Source organism: Camelina sativa, chromosome 10, assembly GCF_000633955.1.
Source record: "Camelina sativa cultivar DH55 chromosome 10, Cs, whole genome shotgun sequence".
In the NCBI taxonomy this organism is placed as follows: domain Eukaryota; kingdom Viridiplantae; phylum Streptophyta; class Magnoliopsida; order Brassicales; family Brassicaceae; genus Camelina; species Camelina sativa.
In genome coordinates, this window is record NC_025694.1 from 23,921,768 (window position 1) to 23,935,139 (window position 13,372).

The window sequence follows — 13,372 nt, forward strand, 5'->3', positions numbered from 1 at the left end:
CCTCATATGCTATCAAAAGCATATCCAAGTAAATGTGGCGACATGATCTCAGTAACTTTTGAGTAGTATAGTAGTCTACCGAAAACATTGTAATTTATTAATATTATGTTCTGGTTTGTCCTCGTCCATGGGAAAGCTCTGTTTCCGTTTTTCAACGACGAAACAAATGGTGAGAATCTTTCTCCGTTTAAAGCTGTTGAGTCGTGGAGATGGTGGGAAAACGGCGGTGGAGATAGGTTGGTTTGAAGAGAAAGAATAACGGGTAAGTGGTTTGAGTGTTACGGGGACTGTTGAGAGTCCTGCTGCCATGGGAAGGAGCTAGTAGAAGTGTTACTTTTCTAAAAAATCATGTCATTTGTTTTTTTTTTGTTTAACAATATAAACAAGTTATTGTTTAGAAAATATCTTGATTTAATGATTAGTTAGTTAGAGTATGTTGAGTTAATACAAAAACATTGTTAATCTTTTATGAAATCAAATACAAAAAAAAAAACATATAGAAAGTAAAGCATACCATATGAAACAAAATACTAAAAGTGGAGAAGAAAGGAACGTTTACACATTGGGCTGTGGTACCGGGGTTTTGAGTTTGAGGTAGCGAGAGGTGATGGGTCATTTCTAGGATCCCAAGTAATCGACAGCGAATCACTCCCACTTCTCTTTATTGCCTCGACGTGTTCTCTTCTTCCACCGAATAAGCGAGAGGAGTATCACCATCTTCCACACATGTCTAGTTGTTAGTGGTCTATTTTGTTTCTTCAGCTTACATACTCAAGGTAAATGAGTTAATCCTGTTAGAACAATATTCTAATCCTGGTAAAAGTTTCTTTCTTTTTCATTTTTCCAAATACAAACAAAACCAAACAAACCATCCAATAATCGGTTCTTGTAGAGTTGAAAAATAGATAAGAACGCAGAAAGAAAAGAAAAAAAAAGACGATTAAAGACTTTTTCAATTATACAGACTTCACACAGAACTCCAACACGTTGAATTCCAAAATAAGTCTAAGTTATTGACCTAACTGCTTAAGAAAACCAAAAACTTGATTTCTCCACATGTATAATATATAATCATGTCAAAAACATATAGAAGCAAGTACATAATATATATCAAAGAATACAACAAGAAAATCTTAAAAATTATTCACCAATTTGCAATAAATTAGTTTTCAAATTATGACGACTTCATGTTGATGTCAACATTGTAGACATAAACTAGCCTTTATAAAGATACTTCCCTTGAAGTCTATTTTGTGTGGTCTATTTTTGCAATTACAATTTAATAAAGCAGACACCGTATGAAGTCTACTAAGATAGTTGACTTCTTTTGTTGTCTTCCTTTGTTAATTTTTTGGTCAATTTTGCAATTAAAAATATATAACATAGTAGACTTCTTAGTAAGTTTCAACAAGTTAAGTTCGATTACAGTCTACTCTGGTTATTTTTGCAATTGACCAAACCATTGACTTTGTAGTAGACTTCTAGCTAACAAGTAGACTTCATCTATTTGTCAACTAGATAAAGTAAACTTCGTTGTGGTTAGTTTTGCAATTGACCAAGTTTGACTTTCGCCAAGTAAACTACGTACGAAGTCTCCAGGAATGTTGACTTCGTTTGCAGTCTCCCGTGGTCATTTTTGGGGTTGACCAACATTTTAATATTTTAACTAGTAGACTTGTTTTACTGTCAACTAATTAATTTTATATCAATAATATTACGGTCAATGTTTTTATATTTTGGTCAAATCCAAAAATAGCCACTATAGAAGTCTACTCTTTTATTATCGGAAGAAAACTTTGTCCGACAGTCATAACTAAAAAGTCAAGAATTTGGTCAATTGCAAAAGTACACCTTAGTAGACTGGAAACGAAGTATCAGACAGAAAGATTATAATGCAGTCTGAACCATATTTTTTTGTTTTCAAATGAAATTAAGGAGACTGAAATTTCAGTCTACGGGCTCGAAACTCGATAAATTGTTAATTGCAAAATTGACCAAATAGTAGACTTTACATGATATTATGACGGTTAGACTAACAAGTGAAGTCTAATTTCGCAAAAAAATCAAGGAAAATCACGAAATCTACCAGAAAATAACCTTTTCGGGGGTTGTTTCGCAATGTCAAGCACGAAGGACGTCGTCTTTAGTCACCACGGAAGAAACCCAGCACCAATTTAATCACTATCCAAGAATCATGACATATAACAAGATGAATGCACTTGCAAATTTTCTTGGATTAAAATGGAGAGCAAATGGAAGAAAATGAAGTTCTTATAGCATTGGGTGTTATTTAAGCTTACAAATTCAGGTTGTTGAAGCTTTAAGAGCTTCAAATTTAGTTGTTCATGGTTGTTGGAAAATTGATGGAGGTGGCACAACCGTAAATAAAAGAAGAAGATGAGGATATGGATGTAATAAACATTTTTGCAAGAAATTCAAAGAAATCAGAAATAATGGCATTTTTGTGAATACAATGAATGGACAAGGATTTAATAGAAAAAAGTGGCAAATGTTGGAGAGAGAAAAAGAGGAGTCTAACATTGCAATTGACTCAAGTTTGTAGTCTAATTTTGCAAGTGTCCCTATACATTATCCCATCTTATTCGTTGTGTATATACATAAACTCAAATATATTCGTTATATGTTGAGAAGTTTATGAAACCATAATATATTGTTCTACTGTTTGATGTAGAGAATCTAAAAGTAAAATCTATACTAAATAAAAGTATGAGCTATCAAGCTCCTATCAATTGGGATTCGACATGTTACTAATTAACTTTTTTTACATCTCATTAATTAACAATTTTAAATTGAAATATTTTCTATAAAAAGATATTAATAAAAAGGAAAAAAATATATAGAAAAAGAGAAATGTAAAAATTTTGAGAAAAATATATGAAATATATGAAACTTACATTTTTTATTCTTATTGTTAAACTTCTTATTTTCAAATAAAAAAGAATATTAACAAAAATATATTTGATTAACCCTACATATTTTAATATAAATAATAAAAGTAATCTAGTGTTTCCGTATGAGAAAGAATATTAACAAAAATATATCTCATAGTAAGCTGACCAGGAAGAGAAAAAAAAGAAGATTATAAAAAAACAAGTAGACCGTAAAAGTAATAATGACAACTATGGTACCATACAAAATTGACAATGAAAATGACGAGAACAAATATTAAGAGTACTGTTCAATTAAATATGAGAAAACAAAATTTGTTTCATGATTTTTCTGATTAGATATGATTCTTATACATAATACATTTTTATAATTTTTGAAATTGTGTATTTGAAATAATTTTTTTTTAATAGTAATTTAAAATTTCTATAAAATAATATTGCATAAATATGATCAGTCGTATATACCACGCTGGGTTCAAAACTTAATATGATTAAAAATTATAGACTTATCAACTGTTAGAATTAAATCCCTTAATAAACCATGCACAGATTTCTCTATCATATTTTTCTATTGAGCCGTTTGTTTAAAAGCCTTTTTTAAGTAGGGCCAAAACCCTTATTTTATCATCAGTCATATATATCCACGCTGGGTTCAAAACCTAGTACGATTAAAAATTATAGATTTATGAACTGTTAGAATTAAATCCCATAATAAACCATGCACGGTTTTCCTGATCATATTTTTCTGTTGAGCCGTTTGTTTAAAAGTCTTTTTTAATTAGGGCTAAAACCCTCGTTTTAAAAATCTTCACTTAGCACCGATTACGCCCCGTAAAATTGTTAGATCTATATTCTCCACTTTGATTAATGACTAATCCCCGCCTAACATCGATTATTCAATTATGTCTGCCTAATTTGACTATATCTGTCTAATCTGATTACTTCCCGCTTAATTTTATATATACTAATTATTTTTGTAGCCAAATATGAATTATATATATATATATGTTATTTAGATATTTAAATTAAGAGTTTACGATGTTTTACAATAACTAATGTAAAAACTTTTAACAAAAAATCATAAAATTTTCTTTTAAAATTACGTTTTTTTATGTCTTGAACGTAATTTTAAAGACAATACTATAATTTTATATTTTATTTGATATTTTTTCTTTTAATATAAATAGAATTATATATATATTTAATACTGTATATTTTTATTTTATTGTTAATTTAATAAAATAATCGTAAAACTAGTTCTTCATCTTCCTCTTACTGCCTCCGACTAGCGCTTAATAATTTCTAAAACATGGGCAAAATTATAATAATTTTCAGAAACCAAGTATCACTTGAAAGAGTCAAACTACGACGTGGGACATACGTTAGAAATGACGTGAAGAAAAAAACGGCGATAAGTGGATCCTACTTTTTCCCAGTATAAGTCCAATATGAGTATATGACTCAAAGTCAAGACACTAATCGAATCATAGTGTTGTCTCTTTCAACCTCAACTTAGACGATCCACAAAACTAAACCAAAAAAATATAAATATAAAGTGGATAATTTCGAAGCACTAAAGATAGATAAATTAAATAATGAAGTGGAATATAACAAGCAAGGTATCCGAATTTTCTATGAGCTTTTTTTTCGTTTGGCAAATCTTTTATATATTGCTAATTGCTGCATAGTATAAACACTCTTCGAATATAAATTACTACGAGATGAAGGTGTATAACGTGGATAGTTACATAGGATTGTATTACATAAGAGTTTGTAAAGTATCTGTGACAATAAAACCCATAGAGTTTAAGATATTTTTTATGAGTGGGTTTCTAAAAGGAAAGAGACATTAGATAAACCGGTTGAACCAGGTGGTTTAGCGCAATATAGTGGTCTTTATCCTAAACCTTCAACATCAAAGTTCGTAAATTTCCAATAATCGTCTTTGAGCACCAAAGAAGAAAGTTGAAAATTCTCAAAGAAAAAAAAAAAAAAGGCGGAACATAAACCCCATATTTATCTGTCTTTTGTCTTTATCAGAGAATTAAAATAAGGAATAAAGCTGACAAAAAAAAAAAGATTATTCTATATTTCTATTCTTCTTCACCCCAAATTCATCGACCTATTCGTAGCTTGTGACATAATTAAAGAGTAAGAAAGAGCTTAAAATATTTTGTTTTTTTTCTGACTTAGTTGAGTTCTAAGCCTTCGCCGCCGTGATCGGCGGTGCGAAATATGAAGAACCGTAGGAAACGCGGGGGTGTAAACGGTGGCGACGTAGTCCTTGTGTCGTGGAGAAGATTTTTTCGTTTCGTTGCTTTGCTTGTCTTCTCCTTCGTTCTCTTCTCTGCTTTATTCATCTTCTTAGGTAAAAAGATTAACCAAAAGGCAGTTCTCGGTGGTTCTGTACCGGCGGTTAAGGTGGTAACGATCCATGAAGCCGTTGAGTTTCCCGACCAAACATTGATCTTCCTAAACTACCCTCCATCTTCTCGTTTATTAACTAAAGAGGACCTCTTTTGCGTTTTCTCCGACGTAAACGATTCATCTAAGCTGTTTAAAGAGCTTCCCTTCGCCGTGGAAACCGACGACAATGGTCGTCAGATCGTACGGTGTTCAGCCGTGCCACGTGGTAATACCGTATCCCTCGCTGTCTCGAGATGGACGGTTGGTAATAATAAGGACCTCCTGGTAGGAACCACACACCGGTGGGATTGGCTAGTCTACGACGCTGTTATAGACGACGACAATTCCACGGTGGTCTTTGTCAAGGGATTAAATCTACGGCCAGGAAAGGTTGCTGACGTGTCGAGGTATGAGTGCGTCTACGGTTGGGATTTCACGAAGCCTAAACTTTTACTTAGAGCACACGTTATCTCTGCGGCCCAAGAGATCGTGAGATGTAAAACTCCACTAACAGTTTTAGAAGGTCCAAGAACAGCCCAATCACAACCGGTAAAAGTATCTGTGAGAATCAAAGGAAGTGGGATGCTTCCTTCTGTTGCCCAACCAATCAAACGTCCGGGTCGGGTCAAAGACTCGAAACCATTTGAAACATGCGTTTGCACCATGACGCGAAACGCAGCAAACGTTTTGAGAGAATGGGTGATGTACCACGGCAAAATCGGCGTTCAACGGTGGTTCATCTACGACAATAACAGCGACGATGACATTGTTTCCGAGATCAAGAATCTAGAAAATCGCGGTTACAACGTCTCGAGACATTTTTGGCCGTGGATCAAAACTCAAGAAGCCGGATTCGCCAATTGCGCGATTCAAGCAAAAAGGGATTGCGATTGGGTCGCGTTTATTGACGTCGACGAGTTCTTCTACATCCCATCCGGTCAAACCTTAACCGACGTAATCCGAAATCACACGAAAGCACCATCGTCATCGACTGGCGAGATCGGTGAAATTCGAACGCCGTGTTACAGTTTCGGACCGTCGGGACTTAGAGATCCACCTCGAGAAGGAGTCACGGCGGCGTACACGTGTCGTATGGTGTTACCGGAGAGGCACAAGAGCATAATTAGACCGGAATCGCTAAACGCGACGCTGATAAATGTCGTGCATCACTTTCACTTGAGAGATGGATTCACATTTGCCGACGTGGATAAGGGTACGATGGTCATTAACCATTATAAGTATCAGGTTTGGGATGTGTTTAAGGAGAAGTTTAAAAGGAGAGTGGCTACTTACGTGGCGGATTGGCAAAACGAAGAGAACGTCGGGTCGAAAGATCGGGCACCCGGTTTAGGGACCCGACCCGTAGAACCGTCTGATTGGGCTGAGAGGTTTTGTGAGGTGAGAGATACTGGACTCCAGGGTTGGGTGTTGGAGAATTTCAGGGACCGTAAAACGCAGCGTCTAGTATGGGAGAGAGAAGGGAGGAGAGTGGAAGATGAAGTTATAGTTCAAATGGGCTCGTGGGTTGATAAAAGGGTTGGTCGGAAGAGAAAAAAACAGTTGAAGGCCCAATAGTTTTTTTTTTTTGTTTTTGAAATTTCCAGGGTGAAAACTGAAAATAATGTAGAGATGGTTCGATTTTGTAAATACTGATTGCTTCCCGTGGAAAATAAGAAAAAGAAACAAATGTTATACTTTATTTTTTTTTGTTTACTCTTTACTTAATAAGTTAATTTAAAAAAATTCAATACAGATTTATTTTAAAATTTTAGTTTTATCAAAGGAAAAACATGATGATGATGATGATGATGATTAAAAAAGATTTTACATATTTGATGGTGATTATGTTATAAACTTATCATTGTCATAATATGTGTACACCAATCATCACTATAATGTTATCAGTCGGCGTTTTGTTTCCCACATGGCCTAGCAGCTATAATGCAGGTTTCATATTCTTGCAAAAACAAAAACACCTTTTCCTAATTCTTGATTATATTAAAAAGAAAATTTGTTATGCATAATTTAATAAAATCATCTTCTTCTTCTTCTTTTTTTTAAACTTAGTGAAAATCCGCAATGAACGTGCTTATCTTCACTTAACGTTATTATTTTAACTTTTTCTGATTAATTTTCTTCTGTCTAATAAAACTTTCTTCTATATCTAATAAAAAGAAAAGTGAGTAATTATGATTATATCATTCGTATATATAACCCAAAATCCCGAGAGCGAAATATGTGCTTATCATATTTATTCATGTACACGTATATACATAGAAGAATTTTATCCTAGAATTTTCCTAACCAAAAATGAATTGGCTCCACGTCTTTTTTTTATTTATTTTTGCTTAACACAATTATTTAGGAATAATCTATATAATCCATAATTTATTAAATTACTTAGGAATAATAAATGCCATGACAAATGTTATGAGCCCCATGATTAAAGGTTAACTTATTTTTATGGGGCTAATGTTACCTTTATTGCCTACCCCATAACTCATAGGAAGCCATAAACTATAATTTCACTTTTCAAACAGTTTAAACAATATATTAATTACAAAGATATAGAATAAAAATCTAAAATTCCCATATAAAACTTTCTGTTTCTGCAAAAATATTTACACCTTCCTTTTCTTTTTAAAAGAAAAAATCAAATTATTGGCCAATTATAGGAACGTGATAGACATAATCAAATATAATCTTAAACAGCTGTCTTGATCAATGCATCAAAAGTCGGGGCCAATTCAACCCAATAATTAAAAAAAAAAAAAATAGAAAACAAATCTTATTTAGACCCAAAAAAGAAAAGAAAATTTTAATTTAAGATATTGCAATCAATTTAAATAAATCATAAATAAATAAATATTTCTCTCTATATAAACAAATCACACAATCCTATTTAAACAACAAACAACACAAATCTTTATCTCATCCATTAAAACCTAAACCAAAAACTCATCTCATAACGTTTTTGTGAGACGATAATGATGATGATGATGATGAAGAAGATGTTTGTTCAGATCGCTGTGGTTTGTTTATTGGCGACGATGGCTGTCGTCTCAGCCCACGAAGGTCACCACCATGCACCAGCTCCAGCACCAGGACCCTCATCTAGCTCAACCGTTGTTTCGGCCACCAATATGTTCACCGTCTTGGCTGTTGCCGCCGTGGCTCTCTTCGTTGGTTCCAACCACTAAGTTGGTTCCATTACATTACATTCGTCTTTTTCCTTTTTCTTTTCTGTTTCTATGAATTTGTTCTCTTTTTACTTTTAATATTATTTTTTGATGAATTATAACTCTTTCGATCGATGTTTATCTTATGATTTCATGAATAAATAACTCTTTTGGACGTTTGTGTGTTTTGATTCCAAATCCGATCCTTAAGAAACGATTTAACCATCGTTTTCCTTAGCTATGAGATCTTCAAAACCAATTGAATCTTGCATGACAAAAAAAATTCATAAAAAGTTTTCTATAGATTACAAGAAGCCAAGAAATATTACGGACAGGTCGTCAACAGTTTTGATTCTTTTTTGTTCTCCTTCCGTTCAGGAATATCTTGTTTTTTTTTCTTTTTCTCTTTAATGTTACTCCAAAACAATAAAACAATATTAGAGTTTTGGACAAATATTGTGATAATCAGAAGGAGTTAAGGAAAAAACTGAATCGTACGTAGATCAAACTATCTCTATTATATTATTTTAGCAACCTTTTAAATAAATAACATTACTTCATATGCCACTGTATTTTAATACAAAATATAATAACAGAATCTTAATATTAATTTGTTATAACCAGAAAATGTTTATCCACAAAAATAGCAAATAAAACATAACCTATTATGAAGTGTTTCACAAAAAAAAAAACCTAGAGATAAGTTATAGTTATTGATGAGAGAAATTGGGGAAATTTACCTGATCAATATATATAATTATATTTGTAATAAACGTAATGGGTGTTTGGGGATTGATTGCGGTCATTCATATTAAGATTCTGACATTTTATATATTATACCGCTGCCGGTATACATAGTCCATCATATATATTTATTTTATATTATACACAAAAAATAATTAGATCATTCATATGTAGATAAAATGTATGAATAACAATTGTTTTACATTAAAAATAAAGCTAAGTTGAACTTAGACTTTAACTTTTATTCTAAAATATATATATATATATATATAAATTATTAATAAATGATAATACTACAAAATATTAACGGATATTTATGGGTCAGGTAACAATACGGGTAACGATATGGATAACGGCACGAATATCAAAAATTAAATTAATATTCGATATTCAATCCTTACACACAAATAATATAATTATAATACATTTCACTCGACCCTAAAGCTACAGGTACCCTTTTTCGGGACGGAAACAAGCCAAGTAACGGGTCGAATACGGGTAACGGTATTAGTTTCTATACCTACCAATTAGTAGTTTAATATGACTCAAAACTCACCATATAGTACGTAAATGAATGATACAACATAATCATAATCTTAACAAATAACGGAAAAAAAAAAATTCCCCGTGCTAGCAGAGCGGGTGATTATCTATTTCTTCTCTATTTCCTTTACATCTAAAAAACATAAAACAAAATAATCAAATCCGTATTTTGTTGGGAAACCAAATAATAGAGAGCAATGCTTCTAACCTGAGCTAGAGGTTATTTTACACACACTTGACACACAAACAAATAATCATTCATTCATCAAGCGTCCCATTACCAACAAGTCCAAGATAAATTAAGAAGAAAGCCTTGTTAAATTGGTAAATAATTGAAACTCCTCTCTGCTGTGAGACCAAGACATCACAGGCTTCAAATTCCCCAAGAACAGAGTTGTTGAAGAAACACAAGTGTCAATAATTGAAACTCCTCTTTGTCTGATTCAGGGCTGCTTCCTAATGCTCCATTAAAGCGGCTTCGGTTTCTGACAGAGGAGCTGCAAAAGGAAAGTGTAATGAGCAATAAACTTCATGAACTCTGTGAATGATACCAATATCTGATCCTAGATGCTGTCTGTAAAATCTATTTAGATGACTAGACTATCATTTAGCATATGTGACTATGAGGATAATCAACGTACCTAATAAGTCTTCATAGGCATCTGATAATAGGGACGAGTCCATTAGTAAAGGTGGGGAAAATACTTGATCATCAACGTCGTAAAATGATTGTTGTGCATCAGAAGCTACACTGTTTGATCCAACAACCGAGAGAAACCCGTTACCGTTATCGTAATCTTTGAATGAATCTAGATCATCATACGTGTCAGGTATATCGCTGAACTTGCTTGGCGCGAAGCTATCAGGAACATTGTGTTCCATAAACGAAGGCTCGCTCAGAGAGGTAACTGGCCTCGACCCTCTGAGAGGCAGGCCTTTGGTTTCTGATGGAAAACGGGAAAAGCCAGTTGCTGAAAGAGGTACAAAATAATGCTCAGAGCCCTCATCGGATTGACTGTCCCGTGATGATCCTGCTGAAGAAGGAATCAATAAAGCCGCTTCCCTCACAGATTTCTTCAGGTTCTGGACAAAAGAACTGCTAGTATCTGTAACCAAAATTAGAGTTTAAATTTGAATTAGAAGAAAACACATATTGTGATCAACTAAATGAACTACATTCTCTTACAAACCGATTTGATNCAACGTCGTAAAATGACTGTTGTGCATCAGAAGCTACACTGTTTGATCCAACAACCGAGAGAAACCCGTTACCGTTATCGTAATCTTTGAATGAATCTAGATCATCATACGTGTCAGGTATATCGCTGAACTTGCTTGGCGCGAAGCTATCAGGAACATTGTGTTCCATAAACGAAGGCTCGCTCAGAGAGGTAACTGGCCTCGACCCTCTGAGAGGCAGGCCTTTGGTTTCTGATGGAAAACGGGAAAAGCCAGTTGCTGAAAGAGGTACAAAATAATGCTCAGAGCCCTCATCGGATTGACTGTCCCGTGATGATCCTGCTGAAGAAGGAATCAATAAAGCCGCTTCCCTCACAGATTTCTTCAGGTTCTGGACAAAAGAACTGCTAGTATCTGTAACCAAAATTAGAGTTTAAATTTGAATTAGAAGAAAACACATATTGTGATCAACTAAATGAACTACATTCTCTTACAAACCGATTTGATGAAAATGAGGCAGTCATAGATTAGTTAGAACTGGAATAGGCCTAGAATGGATGATTGGCATCAAAACTAAAAGCTTGAAAACTCACATCGGCAAAACCTTCTTTTGATATACCATATATTGTTTCGTTTTAATAGAGAAGGTAATTATGTAACAAACCTGTCAGCAAGTTTTCTAGTCGAGCATTTGATAGTGCTTGCTCTGTAGAGTTCTTCTCAGACAAGCTTTCCATTTTATTGACCTGAGAAGCCATTGTCTGTCGTTTTTGTGCATTTCCACCTTTACCAGAAGAAGTAGGAGTGGAGCTAAATAACTGTGGAAGCTTTAATGTAGGACTACTAGCTGAGACCTTATCGAGCTGAACATTAGACATAGTCGAGGTCAGCTCAGTAACATCATTGGATACACCTTCCTGTATCACAAGGAAAAAAGGTGCATGAGCGTCTCAATAGCTTATGCATCGGAAGAGAATGAAAATTAAGCCATCAACTGTACCATAATTCTCCCACTGCCCTGAGATTGTAGAAGTGAAGATGCTTGCCCGTTACTTCTCGTGACTGGAGGTAAAGTCGGGGGAAGACTATTAACCTTCTCAGTACATTCTGATATGGACTTTTGTATGGCTGGAGAAACCTCCTTTAATTGGTTGATAAGTACCTGCATATAATGTTCCATCAACAGTAAGAACATAGTAGATATTCAACCAGTAACTAAGGTTTTGAGCATGCTCCAAGAGATTCAACAAACAGAGTGGTAATATAAATGATCTCGCAACTTTTGATACTCTCGCAAGACAAGCTAAATCATTATGACTAATGACCAAGATTATAATGCAACTTCAGGGATCTCCAATTATACAAAATGTCTCGTTGGAAAACCAGATTTTTAAGAATTTTTTTGATACTGATGTAGGGTTTATCTATCAGCTTTGAGTCTTTGACATTTTTCATCAATGTGCTTAGAGAAAAGCAGCTTTCTTTTATATATGTTGAGCATTTGGCTTCCACAGTTAGCCAATAGCAATTTCTAAAAAAGGGAACAAACAAGCTAACACATTCACCTGAAAGCTAGCTAAATGTTGTTGATGTTCAGTCAAAGTTGCAGCCAATGATTCAACATGCCCACTTGTACCACCATCATTCGCAGTCCGTATAATATCTGGACCATCCCCATCATTCGCTTTAGCCTAGAAGCATACACATCGAAAATAAGTATAAATCAATTGAACTGAATTCCTCAGAGAAAACAGAGTGTGGAGCATTAAAGCATTGAAGGCCACCGTATAATTAGTGAGAATGGTAAAACATACTACAGGGGAAAAAATATCCATAACAAGACAAGAGAAGACATACCAGAAGAAGAGACTGTTTATGAATACGCTGTAATGCATGTGTCCAGCGCCTTATGACTTCCGCTACATCGACTGTCTGGTTGACCTTTCCACCTCTATCATCTACTCGAGAAAGTGTTTCATCACTTGCTTGTGAGCTGGCTGATTCGAAACTGTCTACTAAAGAGTGGTCATGCATGTTTGCATACGATCCATCACTTAGTTCGTTTTCATCCGCAAGTGACAAGGCTGGATCATCTAAATGGGCAGAGAGTAATTCTGCACGAGGAACTTGAGAACTCTGATCCATCGCTGCAAGTAGGGCCGATCCTGAAATTCGGTACCTACAGATCAAAAGAAACCCAGATGTCAGTAATTGGGTAAGTGGGATTCAGGCCGTGTTTCTTACAAGAGGCAGTTACCTATGCTCCCTGTGAGCTATCAAATCCTCAATGGGACCTGACGCAAGAACTTCATGCTGACCTGAAGATAGTGACAAAAAACATAACTATAAACTACAGTATATAACTCCTGCACAATTCATATTATAAGTACCTATCTCTGTATTAACTCTTCC

General features: G+C 34.3%; 3 protein-coding genes across 3 annotated transcripts in view; 2 read left to right on the forward strand and 1 right to left on the reverse strand.

The window, feature by feature from the left end:
• Nucleotides 4,971-7,014, forward strand: LOC104719738 (glycosyltransferase family 92 protein RCOM_0530710-like). Its single transcript, XM_010437707.2, has one exon. It carries the CDS (start codon nt 5,145-5,147, stop codon nt 6,888-6,890), a length of 1,746 nt encoding a protein of 581 aa, XP_010436009.1. The 5' UTR covers nt 4,971-5,144; the 3' UTR covers nt 6,891-7,014.
• LOC109126951 (arabinogalactan peptide 24-like) lies at nt 8,226-8,671 on the forward strand. The gene has a single exon (XM_019230938.1). The coding sequence runs from the start codon at nt 8,303-8,305 to the stop codon at nt 8,513-8,515; it is 213 nt and encodes a 70-aa protein (XP_019086483.1). The 5' UTR covers nt 8,226-8,302; the 3' UTR covers nt 8,516-8,671.
• The window catches only part of LOC104719739 (AUGMIN subunit 6-like), a 5,944-nt gene continuing 2,421 nt past the window's right edge, over nt 9,850-13,372 (reverse strand). Inside the window, exons 8-13 of the mRNA XM_010437708.1 lie at nt 12,818-13,139; nt 12,526-12,651; nt 11,961-12,122; nt 11,625-11,877; nt 10,423-10,887; nt 9,850-10,278 (exon numbers count right to left, since the gene is read on the reverse strand). Of these exons, the coding sequence (XP_010436010.1) occupies nt 10,238-10,278; nt 10,423-10,887; nt 11,625-11,877; nt 11,961-12,122; nt 12,526-12,651; nt 12,818-13,139 (1,369 nt within the window). The 3' untranslated portion in view covers nt 9,850-10,237. The remainder of the gene's footprint in view (nt 10,279-10,422; nt 10,888-11,624; nt 11,878-11,960; nt 12,123-12,525; nt 12,652-12,817; nt 13,140-13,372) is intronic.